Source organism: Heloderma suspectum, chromosome 2 (genome assembly GCF_057233095.1).
Source record: "Heloderma suspectum isolate Gila_16-S chromosome 2, 16-S_ref, whole genome shotgun sequence".
Taxonomy (NCBI): Eukaryota; Metazoa; Chordata; class Lepidosauria; order Squamata; family Helodermatidae; genus Heloderma; species Heloderma suspectum.
Genome location: NC_139459.1, coordinates 374,417,896 through 374,434,044, shown reverse-complemented (window position 1 = coordinate 374,434,044; position 16,149 = coordinate 374,417,896). Strand labels below are relative to the sequence as shown.

The following is a 16,149-nucleotide window of genomic DNA, read 5'->3' as shown; positions in this document are numbered from 1 at the left end:
AACTTCAGCTCCACTTGTAGAGTGGATACTATTGGACTACAACTCCCATCGCCCCTGTGCATTAGCCATGCAGGCTGTGGCCAGTGGAGTTGGGAGTCTGTGAACGACCAACGCCCTGTTCTGTGAGCAGAAGGGAAAACGCCAAAGACTGAGCTCACGAGCCGCTTTGCTTTTCCCTCCCTGAGGCCTTTTCTGCTGCCACCAGGTGGAAACAGTTTCTCCGGCTGCCTCGCCAAAAGCACGCTTAAAATTCTCTGGGACTCGCAGGTATCTAGTTTAGGAAGTGTGGGGTGAGTATCCAAAAAGAAGAGAGACCACCACAATTCAAACACCAAGGATTAAATTTTACTGGAAAAAATGGGAATTGGGAGAAGTTTTGACATCTGAAGGAATACACACCCCCTCCCCACCCCCCAAAGGCAGACGATTAACAGGGAACAAGATGCAGAAACGTTTTCTTTTCATATTCATCACCCAATATGGGTGGGTGGGATTTCCTGCTCCTTGGAGGGAAACCAAAGCATCATAAGCTAAACCAGCGCAGAGCCTTCGCTGCCAGCTTCCTCCTAGCATCGGGGGTGGGGGTGGGGAGTCAGAACACCCAGGTGAGCCCCCCAAAATCATCTGCTGCAAGAGGCAGGAACTCTGGTGCTCTCCAGATATTTTGGACTGCGGTTCCTATAATTCCTGACCCATGCAAGGTGGGGCTTATGGTCTAGAAGATCTGGAGGGCACCCCGTTGTTTCACAGTGGCACACTGCACCCCACAAGCTCCGCTTCCAAACGAACTTGGAAGGTGTATTCAAGCCAAGACTCCTGCGTACGGGGCATTCCCAGCCGGCGGCCTCTCTCTCCTCGGGCCAGGAGCAGCGGCTCTTCCTGGCTCCCCCCAGGGAGCACAACCCACTCCGGCCCAATCCAGCGCTTCTTTCCTATGGTTGCCCAGGTTGCCTTCCCTCGACTCCTGCTTGGAGAGCCCCAGGGAGCCCTTGCGGCTGCTTGGCCTTCCAAGGGTTCAGTGGGCTGAACCGGATTCCTCGAGAGGAAGGGAATTGGGGGAGGGGGGAGAGGGAGTCCGCCATAGCAATTGCCCCTCCCCCATTCCAGTGCTGGCTCCTCCCACCCGAGGATAGCGGAGTCTCTTATCACCAGCGGATCTGTTCCCCCCTCGCCTGCCCCGTTCCTCCCTCCTGGGAACTGCTGCGTCTCCTCCACCCCACCCCGTGCATTTGGGGGAAGGGGAGCCGCAGGGCTGCAAGGGGAGGGTCGGGGGGGACGGAATTGCACAGGGGGCATGGTGACCCCAGGGAGGAGGGCTGCCCAGACAAACCGCAGCCTGCTAGTGAAAAGGTGTGTGGGTTATTAACCTGTGGGGAGAATGGGCTGAAAAGAGCATGTGAGCCCTCCCCCTCCCCACATTTCATCCCATAAGAAGTGACTCATACAGGATTCCCCCACCAGACAACTTGGGGGCAGGGGGAGGTTCCTGCTCTCTGCAAAGCCAGGAGTCCCCTTTGAATTTTAAATGGTCTGAAATCTGGGTAGATTGAACCAAACTGATTCACTGATGATACTCCTGTATTTTGGTTACAGTTGGCATCTATTATTATTATTATTAATTACATTTATATCCCACTTTTTTTCCTCCTAAGGAACCCAAGGCGGCGTACAGAATCCTCCATTTTATCCTCTAGGCAAAAGTGTTTGCTCGGAGCCCAGAGCAGACGGTGTGTTTGCCTTTTCTCCACTTTCCTTGCATCCGTGATTGGGATTTGGCTGGACTCCAGCCAACCTGGCTCCACTCAGTCAGCCAAGTATAGGCCCAGAGGCACCAGGCAGCACACCTTCCCTTCCATGCCCTCAGCCCAGGACCAGTAGCACTGGCAGCATCGGTTCCAAGTGGACCTCTCAACTGGAGACAGGAAATCGGGTCACCATCTTGTAAGGTTGTTGTGAGGATAAAATAGTGAGGGGGCAGGAAAAGAGCCATGCATGCCATCCTAGGCTTACTGAAATGGGAAGTAGCAGAAATCACCTCTGGCTGGAAGTAACAACTTCGGAAGCCCTTACCCGAATCTCAGATATTTGTGGGAGCTTTCTCATTCTGCGGTTTTGCAGGGGGAATGTGTCTTCCTTCTTTAGGAAGAGCTCCCTTGCCTCTCTGCAAGCCTTAAACATAAACAAACTTAAAATAACCCGAAACTATCAGTGTATATAGCAGTTCAAGGAAGAGTTTCATGTGGTCTCCTGGATGGATGTTTTCTTACCTCATCCTTCAAAAATGAAAACATTGCAGAAAATACGGATTTTTTAATCAGCATTGAACTGAGGTGGTTGCTTTTGTGATCGACAGCATTGTGGAGGTGTCGAAGGATTCTTCGACAGCATCTGCTTTAATCGGTTACACCCATTCCCACTCCCCCTCCGCCCTGCCCCCCAATATCAACCTCCATTCTCTGATGCATTTTTGCACATTGCTGGGCAGTGCTTAGAAGAGGAGACTATTCAAGAAGGACATGACAGCATTAAGAAGCTGTGAGGGGGGGGATTTTTGAAAAGAAAAATGGGTTGAGAGTTTTTTGGGGCAGTGGGGGAAGAGACCCAAATGAAGAACAGTCCAGTTCTTCTGGTGCACAAAGCTGGTGGTTTCCTTGGAAGCAATGGCTGGCATCTTCTGGGAGCAGCCCTTGGTGAGCCTTGGATTTGCTCCAGCAAGGCTGCTCTTAGCTGTGAGAGGAAAGAAACCTCCATGTGCAGAGGCAGTATATCTAATCTCAGATGCAATGAAAAAACTGTATTTTTATATGAAATAATTAAAAAGCACTTCTACATTAGGGGAAAACGGATGTTTCCACTAAGAATCTAGGTTTATTCATGTTTATTTGACAGATTAATAAACAGTCTACAAGTCAGATAATTCATCAACTAATATTTCATTAATACTAGGCTGTACTTCTGTGTTAGAGCCCCTGCTTTGTATGCAGAAGGGCCTAGGTTCGAACCCCGGCTTCTCCAGGGAGGGCTGGGAAAAGAATCCTGGCTGAAACCATGGAGAGCCGCTGCCAGTCAATGTTGACAATACTGGGTTAGGTGGGCTCAGTATAAGGCAGCTTCCTATGTTTAGTCAAGGATAAGGTTGAAAGGTTGTCACAGAGAGGAAGGCCAGGATCTCTCCTCGATCATCCCAGAGTGCAAGACACGGAATAATGGGCTCAAGTTACAGGAAGGCAGATTCCTGCTGAACATCAGGAGAAATGTCCTGACTGTCAGAGCAATATGACAATGGAACCAATTACCTGGGGAGGTGGTGGGCTCTCCCACACTGGAGGCATTCAGGACGAGGCTGGACAGCCATCTGTCAGGGATGCTTTGACTTGGATTCCTGCATTGAGCAGGGGGTTGGACTCGATGGCCTTGTAGGCCCCTTCCAACCCTACTATTCTATGATTCTATGATACTTAGCGTCAGGACCGCTTAAAGAAAATATGGGGACAGCAGCAGAAAGGAACAAGAAGAGGGGGTCTGCTGAGGACTTGGAGGGAGGAATGAGGCTGAAGAAGACATGCAGATAGAGACAGAGAGAGAGAGTTCATGGAGCTTTAGGATTAGTTAGGGAGAGGTTAGTGGCCAGATGCTTCATCTTCTGACTCTCAACCAGATAGAAGGATTTAATCCATGGTTGTCAAGGGAAGGAACCTTCCCTGGTCTCTACTTTCTCTCTGGCTCTTGGCATTCACCTGCCTTTCCATCTGGGAGAAGACCTGGTTGCTAGCCGGAGTCATCCCCATTTGCCCTGACAATGTAATAAATAACACACCAAACCTTTTGCAGGAATTGGAAGCACCTCCAATTGAGACAGCCTTTACCTTGAGGCATAAAATGGCAGAAGGAGGAGGAATTCCTTTGGCCCAGTCAGAGGCTTCCTTCGCGCTCAGATCTGAGATGGATGAGAAAGACTCAGGTGGCCCCAGAGCAGGTAGAGGGCCTGGTACCAGCACAACTGGAAGCAGTGGGCAATTCTGGGAAAGAACAGTGCAGAAAACCCTGGGACAAGAGATGCTCTGCCCAGATGTACAGAGCCAGCATTTCCGACAGTTCTGCTACCAGGAGGCCAAGGGACCCCGAGAAGCTTGCAGCCGACTCCACGATCTTTGCCGTCAGTGGCTGAAACCAGAGAGGCACACAAAAACCCAGATGCTGGACCTGGTGATCCTGGAGCAGTTCCTGACCATCCTGCCCTCTGACATAAGGAGCTGGGTGAGAGAATGCGGAGCGGAGACCAGTTCCCAGGCGGTGGCCCTAGCAGAGGGTTTCCTCCTGAGCCAGGCAGAGGACAAGAAACAAGAAGAGCAGCAGGTGAGAGCCTTTGTTCTTGATATCTCCGAAGGGTGAAGAATGTGAGGGGGGATATAGAAAAACATTCTAATAATTGTCCTTTGCCTTTAGCGTCATCCCTTCTCTATCGTTCTCCCCACTGTATAACTTGGATCCTCATTGCTGTTTCAGGAGCAGGGCCCATTTGCAGAATTGGGCACTGATCTCCCTGAGGCAGAGAAGGCTCCTTCCAGCAGCAGACAGAGTCCACTGCGAAGGGGGATCATGCTGGAGGGTGACGGAGGAGCCTCCATGCAGGGTGAGGATTAACAGGGCACATTTCAACTTGGCTCATCTAAATATTTTGGGGTGGCTGAGAGGTTTGTGGGAGTGACACTTAACATAATCTTTTCTCACCGTTTAGAAGTGTGTTTATTTTCAGCATCTGAAGACTTTATACATGGAAACTAGTATTATGATTTCTGGTCAAGAACCAAATGGGGAGAGATGTATTTTGACATAACAGAAATTTTAAAATGGGTAGAAACAGTGGAGGTTTAGTGCCTTGTATACATAGAAATGCATCTTTTAATCTCTGAGACATTCTCCTGATTTCACAACACTTTTGTCTCGAACAGGTGAAAGGATGATGCTGGCAATAGGTACCCAATCGTCTCTTCCTTGTGGTGGAGGGGAAACAGCTGCCAGTGGACCCAATCAGGTAGCAGGACGGATCATTGGGGAGATGGGGCAAGGGGCAGCTTCTCTCCTCTGCTCGCCCCCTGGGCCTGAACAAATCTTCTCTTTGCTTCCGTCAAAGCTGCCCATTTGGAAGGCTTTGAGTACCACTCCTGAAGCTTGTTTTGGGTCCATGGGCACAAAAAAAAGAGAAAAGAGCTTGTACAGATGCTACACAAAATCAGTATACAACACACCTTAATTAGCACTTTGGATTTTACTGATCTCTAATCATCATGTTATGTCTGAGTCTGAGGAGAAAATGTTTCCCTTTCCTTTCAGAGTCTGGTGGCCTTTGAGGAGGTGGCTGTGTCTTTCACAGAGGAGGAGTGGGCTTTGCTGGATCCTGACCAGAGAGCTCTGCATCAGGAAGTCATGGAGGAGAATTCTGGGATCGTGGCCTTTCTTGGTAAGCCTCCGTCTTTCCCTGACTGGTAATAATATCTTGTTTACAAACCTAACAAACTCATTTTAGCATTTCTGCACATTCCGTGTATTTCCGCAGAACAAGTCACCTTCCAGTCTAACAGGATTTATCTTTTTTTACTGGCTAAGGGCACAGTCCTATGTACGTATATGTACACAGAAAAGACTCCTGGTTGTAGGGAATAAGATTGTTCCCTAAAATATTAATATTCCACCTGTCCATATTGAAAAATATGTATCCACAAGTGGTCTAACAATGGTTGCACCTCAGTGCTAAATGTTAAAACCAAAACATCCTCAAGAGAAGAATTTAATGACCAGCATTAAATGATCAGCATCAGTCATTAGAGCCTCACAAAATGTTTGGAGCTGCCAGAAATACAGATATAGACTGGAGCCAACAGAGATCCCAGAGGCCTGATGCAACAGCCCTGCCATAACCTACCAAATGGTACAGAAGGCACTAAAAGCAACAAAAAGCCGTTCTTCAGATACATGCATGGTAAAAGACAGAGGAAAGAAATGGTGGTTCAGCTATTAAATAAGGATGGCAAAATGATAACAGATGACAAAGAAAAGGCAGAAGTGCTCAGTTCCTACGTTGGCTCAATCTTCTCCCAAAAGAGGGTCTATGACCCCCCTGGCAAAGGCGAAGTACAGGCTGAAGGGGCAGGATTGCAGTTTGAGATCGATAGGCATATGGTCAAGGAACACCTAAATACCTTGAATGAGTTCAAATCTCCAGGGCCGGGCATCCTTGAGTAATAAAGGAACTGGCAGAAGAACTCTCAGAACCACTGTCTATTATCTTTGAGAAATCATGGAGGACGGGTGAAGTGTCAGATGACTGGAGGAGGGCTAATGTTGTCCCTATCTTCAAAAAGGGCAAAAGTAGGAACCTGGGAACTACAGACCAGTCAGTTTGACATCAATCTCTGGGAAAATTCTGGAGCAGATTATAAAGTAATCCATTTGTAAGCACCTTGAAAACAATGCAGTGATTACTCGAAGCCAACATGGGTTTGTCAAAAACAAGTCCTGCCAGACTAATCTGATCACATTTTTTGATCAGGACACCTCCCTTGTGGACGGTGGGAATGCTGTGAACATAATGTACCTCGACTTCAGCAAAGCTTTCGACAAAGTGCCCCATGATATCCTGATGAGCAAACTAGTTTAAAGTGGGCTAGATGAAACAACGATCCGGTGGATCCACAGTTGGCTACAGAATCGTACTCAAAGAGTGCTTATCAATGGGATCTTCTCAAACGGGGGAGAGGTAACGAGTGGGGTACCGCAGGGCTCAGTCCTGGGCCCAGTGCTCTTCAACATTTTTATTAATGACTTAGATAAGGAGGTGCAGGGAATGCTTGTCAAATTTGCAGATGACACAAAATTGGGTGGGATATCTAATACCCTGGAAGACAGAAACAAAATTCAAATTGATCTTGATAGGCTGGAGTGCTGGGCAGAAAACAAGAGAATGACATTTAATAGGGATAAATGCCAAGTTCTGCACCTAGGAAAAAGAAACCAAATGCACAGTTACAAGATGGGGGATACTTGGCTCAACAATACTACAAACGAGAAGGATCTTGGAATGGTTGTCGATCACAAGCTGAATATGAGCCAACAATGTGATGTGGCTGCAAAAAAGGCAAATGCTCTTTTGGGCTGAATTAATAGAAGCATAGCTTCCAAATCCCAGGAAATACTAGTTCCCCTCTACTCAGCACAGGTTAGGCCTCATCTTGAGTACTGTGTCCAGTTCTGGGCACCGCACTTTAAGAAGGATGCAGACAAACTGGAGAGGGTTCAGAGGAGGGCAACAAAGATGATCAGGGGACTGGAAACAAAGCCCTCTGAGGAGAGACTGAAAGAACCGGGCATGTTTAGCCTTGAGAAGAGAAGACTGGGTGGAGATAGGATAGCGCCAGGGGGGTTGCTAGGTTCTTAAAAGATCTGAGGCACAGACCCATAACACAAATTTGCATATATATATATACACACAGACACTCACACACACACACACACACACACACACACACGAGCCTAAGCGCATGTCTAATATATATATATATGTGTGTGTGTGGTGTGTGTATAGATTACATACATACATACATACATACATAAGAAGTGTGCACTGACCCCCACCCCCCACCCCACTTCAATTCAGACCCTGATTCAGCATTTTGGAAAACATCCCACTTCTACTCTGGCCAATTTTTAGTTGGACCACTTCAGCTCAGCACCAAACCTGAGTCAATATTTGGAAAAATGGTCTTTATGCTTCCTGTTGACTACCATGGGAAATTAGAAAAAAGAACACCTCTTAACTTTTCTCTCTGGGTCAGAACTGGATGATAATTTCAGGCATAGTTGCCCCCTAGAAGGTGATTACACCTGCCCAATGTCAGAAAAATAGGTGCAGGGTTTATATTTTGATTTTCTTTTAAAGGGAACTGCCAATAGCATTTTTATTCCTTGGAAGAATTGGATAAAAATTTCAGGATTCATTGCCCCATCAGAGGAGATGATGTCTGCCAAATTTCAGAATGACAGCCCCAAGGGTTTTTGTGCAAGGGTGGCCTTGACATTTTGAGGTCTCCAAAACAGGACATACTTATATCCCTATGTTCCTTGTGGAGCATTGTTCCTGAAATTACAGGCAGCCTACAGTTGTCCCTAAGTAAGAAACCAGCAAAGTTTCAGAAGGATAGGTGCAACAGTCCATGTGGAAGGGGAGTTCTCCAATTTGGGGGAGGGAGTGATTTGCGTTCCCTTCCATTCACCCCTTCTCCAATAGTTTTTGGATAAATTTGTATGCAAAGGCACAGGTCGTTAGAGGTGTCCCCAGGCAAGAAACCTGCAAAGTTCCTGAAGGATATACATGCATGCAAATTTAGAATTACTAAAATTTATTTACATTTCACCAATGTTAGCAGGAGGTGGGAAGGTGCTATTGCACTCATGTCCTGCTTGTGGGTTTCCTATGAGCATTTGGTTGGCTACTGTGTGAACAGATTGCTGGACTAGATGGACCTTGGTCTGATGCAGCATGGCTCTTCCTGTGTTCTTAAATGTAGAGTGCCTCTGAGCATGTGCAGACTGTTTTTCTTTCACCACTGGGCACTTATATTCTCCCCCTACCAATTCTATTCCCCTCCATGCAACCATCCGTCCTCATCCTACCATCCTCCAGCAACTCTTCGTAAAAACAGATCTCTCTTGTTTTGTGCAACTCCTCTCTACCTCCTCCTTGTTATGCACAAGCTCTCACTGTATCTTCCTCCCCATAACTTCATTTTTGCCAAGAGTTCACCAGGATTCAGCCAATGAACATGTTTTCAAAACTAGGGCTAAGTTATGGAGAAACTCTGAGCATGTACTAAGTGCCATTCCCTCACCACTGAAGCTAGAGTTCATGCAAAATGAAACACACACACACACAAATGAGAAAACATGCATAGGACTGAGCTGAAAGGGTAGTCAGTTCATTAGATGATATTGGGTAGGCACTGTATTAAGCCTGCAGTACCATGCTCACAACTCAGGACTTATTTCTGAGTAAACATGCAGAACATCAAGGTGCAAACCTCCCTGCAAAAGTAACTTGTGCTGGAATCCTATGCACACTTTCCTGAGGGTAAGCCTCATTAAACAGAATGGGGCTTCTGAGTAGGCATACATAGGATTGCATAAATTAGCAATATTTATCTCCCCTCCACTTAAAAAACAAACCCCAAACTGCTGTTTTGTTAATTAAAGCTTTCTGTTCATAGGAGCGTAGGAAGCTGCCTTATACTGAGTCAGGCCCTGGGTCCATCTAGCCCAGTATTGTTGACACTGACTGGCAGCAGTAGCAGCTTTCCAAAGTTTCAGGCAGGATTCTTTCCTAGGCCTACCTGGAGATGCTGGGGATTGAACCCGGGACCTTCTGCATGTCAAGCATGTGCCCCACCACTGAGCTACAGCCCTTCCTATTGCTGGATAATGGCAATTGACAAACAAGACAGTCCCATATTTGTTTCTCTGAAACCATGTGAACCCACTCTTCTCAAAGGCTTGAGTGAGGAGAAAGAGAAAAACCAACCCTCCTGTCTGTTTGTATGAGGTCAAATACAGTTCAGAACTTCTCTTGCCCACCGAAGAGAATTCTCTTTAAGAATTCCCCAAGATATGCTCTGGGTGGAATAAAGAAGAGAAAGGAAGAAAGAACAGGATAGGAGAGGGAAGAAGAAAAGAAGAATGGTGATTGGAAATGTGCATGGGGGTGCAGGGCAGAGAGAATTCCATAAGCCAAGTGGCTCCTTTCAGAGAGGTAGTACTTCAGAGGAATTTAGGAGGCTGTGGAGGGTTTGTGAGGTTTGCAAATTAACTTTATGAGGTGAGGTGGCTGAGGGCTTTTTCTAGCTTTTTTAAAACTGTAGAACCTGTTTAAAAGCCCCAGCAGTTTCTCGATCATGACACCACATAGTCCTAACCCTCCCTTTGGGATTATTTGAGTCCTACAGCTATTTAGGAGAAATTAAAGTGGAAGGGGAGAAAGAAGTTTGTGGAGGCTGATTGGATCCTTTGCTGTACTGAAGCTACTAAACTTCTGCAGAATCCGAGGGTTCAAGTTCAGGGCAGTAAAATCAGATGCTGTGTGGAATACCAGTATTTCACATGGAGCTCCTTCTTCCCTTCCTTCTCCCTCTTCAAAGTTTCATTGCAGGCAAGCTCCCAACAGTGGGCATGTAAGAGCAGAAAAGAAAAATAGGGGGAGAGAGTTTATTTGCATCTCAAAAAAATCCTACACCAGAGATTAGGGATAGTGACTTCCTAACGGTCACCTTAAACACCTTCTGATTAGGATCTCTAATCCCCTGGGTGGCTTGACTGTTTTTACTTTTTGTTTTAGTCTTTCAGAAAAGGAAACTTTACGCATGGCTAGAGCAAAAGCCACTGGACCTAACTGTCTGAAATTTGGTAGATTCAGTCAGCTCTATAGGGCCTGTTAGGTCCCCAAATTCCATGCATTTATGTGGAAGCGCAAAAAAATTACAGCTCTTTACTTTGACAGATTTTTTTGGAAAAAGCAAATTTTACCTGTGGCTAGCACAAAAGCCACCACACCTCACTGTCTGAACTTTGTCAGGCTCAGTCATCTCTATAGGGGCTGCCAGGTCCCCAAATTCCATGCACGTATGTTGAAGCACAAAATATGTATATAGCTCTTTGCTTTGACGCATTTTCTTGAAAAAAGCAAACTTTACCTGTGACTAGCACAGAAGTCACTGGACATAACTGCCTGAAATTTGGCAGGTTCCATCAGCTCCATGGGGGCTGCCAGATTTCCAAATTCCAAACACTTATGTGGAAGAACAAAGATATTATACCTCTTTGCTTTGACACATTTTCTTGAAAAAATCAAATTTTACCTGTTGCTAGCACACAGGTCACTAGGCCTACCTGTCTGAAATTTGGCAGGCTCAGTGAGCTGTATGGGGGCTGCCAGGTCCCCAAATTCCATGCATGTGTGTGGAAGCACAAAAAAATTATAGCTCTCTGCTTTGACAGATTTCCTTGAAAATAGCAAATTTTACCTGTGACTAGCACAAAAGCCACTGGCTGAAATTTGGCATATACAGTCAGCTCCATGGGGGCTACCAAACCTCCAGATTTCATGTATTTATCATACAAACTAAAAATGCTATTGCCGTTTTGGTTTTCCAATGCAAGTCAGTGGTAAAACGTAAAAAAAAAAAAGGCAATTGGGACAGCTCAAATGATCCGGGGCACAGCTCAAAAGATCCGTGCCCGTGCCCAGGTGGGCTCTGTCCTAACAACGCCCCTGGATAGCACTCTTCAAGTACTTCAAAGGTTGTTGCAGACAGGAAGACCAGGATCTCTTCTCGATCATCCCAGAATGCAGGACATGGAATAATGGGCTCAAGTTACAGGAAGCCAGATTCTGGATGAACATCAGGAAAAACTTCCTGACTGTTAGAGCAATACGACAATGGAGCCAATGACCTCGGGAGGTGGTGGGCTCTCCCACACTGGAGGCAGTCAAGATGAAGCTGGACAGCCATCTGTCAGGGATGCCCTGACTTGGATTCCTGCATTGAGCAGGAGTTGGACTCGATGGTCTTATAGGCCCCTTCCAGCCCTACTATTCTATGATTCTATGTTCCTAAAGCCAGAATCACACACTAAAAATAAAATAAGTTTTAAAATGTATTGAAAAACCAGACAAAACCTTATCAGACACCATAAATCTGTCTTCCAAGTTTTAATTGAAACAGGGAACATGAGAAGCCTTTAGCTTTAAACACAGAAGTTAAAAATAAATGAATGACTCTCTAGCATAACAAAGTATCAGTGAAACAAATGATAGGGCCAGTGCTGGCCCACAGAAATGCAACAATAAAAGACGGTGAGGGGAGCAGTCCTTTGGCCCCTACACAGTGTCTGAGGGCCATAGGAGTGTTCGGAGTCCTCCCTCCGAGGCCGGAGACAGAGCTCCGACACCAGAAGGGGGAGTCGGACATCCGACCCCCTTACAGCCCACGCAGAAAGAACCATGCCAGCTGGTCTCTGAGGTCAGGAACTTGACATCGGAGATGGGGAAAAGGGACGTTTCAGGTGGAGGGAGGGGAGGAGACTGGAGAGGCCAGGATACAAGTCATCCTGAACCTTTGCCAGCCTCCTTCCCTCCTGCTCTGAAATGCCTTCACTAGACGGGCAAAAAACCCTGTTTTGCAAAAAATGCAGTGGCGGTGGTGGTGGTGGTGGTGGTGGTGGAGGACAGGGAGACGAAGATTGCCTCTGCCGTTCCTCATGCCCGGCATAGGATGATCATAATCCTCCGAGTTCGGGGGCTCACGATTATCGAGGGCTCAATCGATAGGACTGCACCCTAAATAAAAGCGGAAGTAACGTCTATGTTTCTACCTTAAATCCTTGAGAGGGCTATGAAAAGGGGGAAAGCCCAATTCTTTATACAGAATCCAGTCTTAAGAGTAGAAGGAAAAACCTGCTCTTGCCCCTAAAATCAAGAAACAAAATAATATTGGTGACTATTGTCAAAAGGAACGACAGGGGACTAGAACCCAGATCTCCTGATTCCCAGTCCAACACACCAACCACTACACCACACTGGTTCACATTAAGTGTCATATCTGAACTTGTGAACCTATGAGAGTCATATCTGAGTGGAAGCTAAACTCAGGTTTTCTTGGTGCCAATCCATTGCTCCATACCCTACATGCTGTCAGTTCATACCAGTCAAGAGAGGCTGAGAAATATGTGGTAAGATCTCCCTTCCATCCAGGTCTTTTCAGTTCTTCCATTTATTAACACAGTTCATTGAGGATGTTCAGTGATTTGCGCTTCTGTTTCCATATCTTCCGGTGTTCAGTCATGCCGGCCACATGACCACGGAAGCGTCTTCGGACAGCGCCGCCTCTTCGGCTTAGAAATGGAGATGAGCACCACACCCTAGAGTCGGACACAACTGGTTGGGGACACCTTTACCTTTTTTCCATATCTTACCAGTTTCCTGTCTTCATTGCAGGAGGTGATGAATGGGAAGCTGAGACTGAGGGAGACCCACGTAAAGGGCCACCAGAGAGAGATGGGTGTAAACAGATGGAACAGGAGAGAATAAGAACTGGAGCAAAGCAGATGATGAGGAATAAATCTTCCACTAGTTTTCAGGGCAGTGAAAAGTGGAGGATTTATGAAACTACAGTCCAAGAAAAAATAGATGAACGAAACAAAAGAAATCAATGTTCTGTGTGTAAGACAAGCTTTCATTCTCAATCAAGCCTTAAAGGTCATTGTAAAATCCACGCAGGGGATAAATCATTTAAAACCTTGGAGGGTGGAAAGAGATTCAGTATTAGAACAAGCTCTTCCCATAAAAGAATTCACACAGGAGAGAAATCATATGAATGCTTTGAGTGTGGAAAGAGCTTCCGTCAGAAGATACACCTCACTTATCATGAAAGAATTCACACAGGGGAGAAACCCTATAAATGCCTGGAGTGTGGAAAAAGCTTCTCCCGTAATTCAGGCCTTAAAACTCATCTCAGAATTCACACAGGAGAGAAACCGTATAAATGTTCTGAGTGTGGAAAGAGCTTCAGTCAGAAGATACACCTCACTTATCATGAAAGAATTCACACAGGGGAGAAACCCTATAAATGCCTGGAGTGTGCAAAAAGCTTCTGCCATAATTCAGCCCTTAAAATTCATCTCAGAATTCACACAGGAGAGAAACCGTATAAATGTTCTGAGTGTGGAAAGAGCTTCAGTGAGAGCAGAAGCCTCAGTAGGCATCATAGAATTCACACGGGGGAGAAACCTTATAAATGTTTTGAGTGTGGAAAGAGCTTCCGTCTTGGCAGAAGCCTCACTGATCATTATACAATTCACACAGGAGAGAAATCATTTGAATGTCTAGACTGTGGAAGGAGCTTCAGTGTGAGGAGAAGGCTCAGAATGCATCAAAGAACTCACACAGGGGAGAAACCATATACATGTGCAGAGTGTGGAAAGAGCTTCAGTGTGAGCACAAGCCTCATTTCTCATAAAAGAATTCACACAGGGGAGAAACCATATACATGTGCAGAGTGTGGAAAGAGCTTCAGTCAGAAGGTATACCTCACTTCTCATGAAAGAACTCACACAGGGGAGAAACCCTATAAATGCCTGGAGTGTGGAAAAAGCTTCTGCCATAATTCAGCCCTTAAAACTCATCTCAGAATTCACACAGGAGAGAAACCGTATAAATGTTCTGAGTGTGGAAAGAGCTTCAGTGTGAGCACAAGGCTCACTTCTCATAAAAGAATTCACACAGGGGAGAAACCATATAAATGTGCAGACTGTGGAATGAGCTTCAGTGGGAGCAGAAACCTCAGTTCTCATCAACGAATTCACACAGGAGAGAAACCATTTGAATGTCCAGAGTGTGGAAGGAGGTTCAGTTTGAGGAGAAGCCTCAGAATGCATCAAAGAACTCACACAGGAGAGAAACCATATACATGTGCCGAGTGTGGAAAGAGCTTCAATCAGAAGGCACATCTCACTTCTCATGAAAGAATTCACACAGGGGAGAAACCCTATAAATGCCTGGAGTGTGGAAAAAGCTTCTGCCATAATTCGGCCTTTAAAATTCATCTCAGAATTCACACAGGGGAGAAACCGTATAAATGTGCAGAATGTGGAAAGAGCTTCAGTGTGAGCACAAACCTCACTTCTCATAAAAGAATTCACACAGGGGAGAAACCATATAAATGTGCAGAGTGTGGAATGAGCTTCAGTGGGAGCAGAAACCTCAGAAGACATCAGAGAACTCACGGGAGAAACCATATAAGTACTTGGAATGTGGAAAAAGCTTAAGTGTAAGCACAAGTCACTGTCAACATCAAGGAACTTACATAGGGGAGAAACGATATAAATGCTTTGAGTGTAGCAGTTTCCATATGAGTATACACCCGATTTCGTATCAAAGAATTCGTATGCAATAAACCGTATAATCGCCTGGAATGTGGAAAGAGTTTCAGTGCAAAGATGAACGTCACTTCTCACCAAATAACCCACATGGGGGAGAACCCATGGAAGTGCTTCAAGTATGGAGTGAGATTCAGTCAGAATACATCCCTATTTCACATTGGAGAAACCCACTTGGAAGAATGAATTTAAAGAACCGACTACACCCATACAAATCTTCCCTTCCATAAGATTGGCTTCCAAAACAGTGTTGAATTAAATTTCTCATAATATTATTAAATATCCAATAAATAAATGGATTGTTTAAAAATTGTGACTGCTTTGCTAGTATTTTATTGTTAATTTTAGATGGTGTTGTTGAAGTGTCCCCTTGTTATCTCCGATCACAGATTAGACATAACAAGGGGATTGGGGAAGTGGCAGCTGTGTACCCATGCAACACTTGCAGGAACTCCCCGCATGGCAGAAGCAAAGGACGAGTGAAGTCAGGCTTTTCCTGCCCTGTGTCCTGTCCCCAGTGGGAAAGGGCATGGGGCAGGTGAAGGGGTTCTCTGTGCAAGGAGATGGGAGAAGACCCGCACACAGCAAAACTGGCTCCCAGCAGACATGTTCGGGAGGATCGTCCTCTCGACAGCTCCGACAAGGACCTAATCATATCAGGGGTTATGACCCTACCCTTTGATATCATTTGGACCTGCCCCATTCTGGTTGTCTTCCCCTGACAAGGCAAAGCCTCAGTGGTCACAAGTCAGCTATAAAGAGCAAGAACCCTGAGAATTCAGTGGCAGATCATTTTAAACAGTGTTGTAGGCCTCAGAGTTGCTGTTCTTAGAAAGGTCAAATAGTGTGAACAGGGGATAGTTGAACTGCAAAGAGTTCATACAGAAATTGGTGCAGAAATTTGACTGCAGTTGTCTGGGGCTTAACAGAAATTGTGGTTTCTATGGAAGCAAAATGACACTAAAACTACGAGGCTATTGGTCATTAGAGTTCCAGTGACATAACCCTTCAGAAGACCCGTCAAGCTGCAGAAACATTGTCATTCCGCATTCATCACCCAATATGTAGAAGATCTGGGTGGGTTGGATTTCCTGCTCCTTGGAGGGAAACCAAAGCATCATAAGCAAAGCCAGAGCAGAGCCTTCACTGCCAGCTTGCTCCTAGGATCGC

The 16,149-nt window shown here is 45.9% G+C and overlaps 2 protein-coding genes across 4 annotated transcripts in view; one reads left to right on the top strand and one right to left on the bottom strand.

The window, feature by feature from the left end:
- Positions 1 to 16,149, bottom strand: part of LOC146356171 (uncharacterized) — a 277,120-nt gene that overhangs the window by 26,938 nt on the left and 234,033 nt on the right. The window lies entirely within an intron of this gene.
- Positions 1,122 to 15,278, top strand: LOC146356181 (uncharacterized). 3 transcript variants are annotated; one of them, XM_084831292.1, is made up of 7 exons: positions 1,122 to 1,350; positions 1,653 to 1,727; positions 3,832 to 4,356; positions 4,507 to 4,633; positions 4,953 to 5,035; positions 5,335 to 5,461; positions 13,040 to 15,278. In XM_084831292.1, exons 3-7 carry the CDS (start codon positions 3,880 to 3,882, stop codon positions 14,866 to 14,868), a joined length of 2,643 nt encoding a protein of 880 aa, XP_084687418.1. In that variant the 5' UTR covers positions 1,122 to 1,350; positions 1,653 to 1,727; positions 3,832 to 3,879; the 3' UTR covers positions 14,869 to 15,278. The 3 variants fall into 3 exon arrangements, with proteins under 3 accessions (XP_084687418.1, XP_084687419.1, XP_084687420.1); XM_084831293.1 differs by lacking the exon at positions 1,653 to 1,727 and having other exon boundaries at positions 1,128 to 1,350; XM_084831294.1 differs by lacking the exon at positions 1,122 to 1,350 and having other exon boundaries at positions 13,043 to 15,278.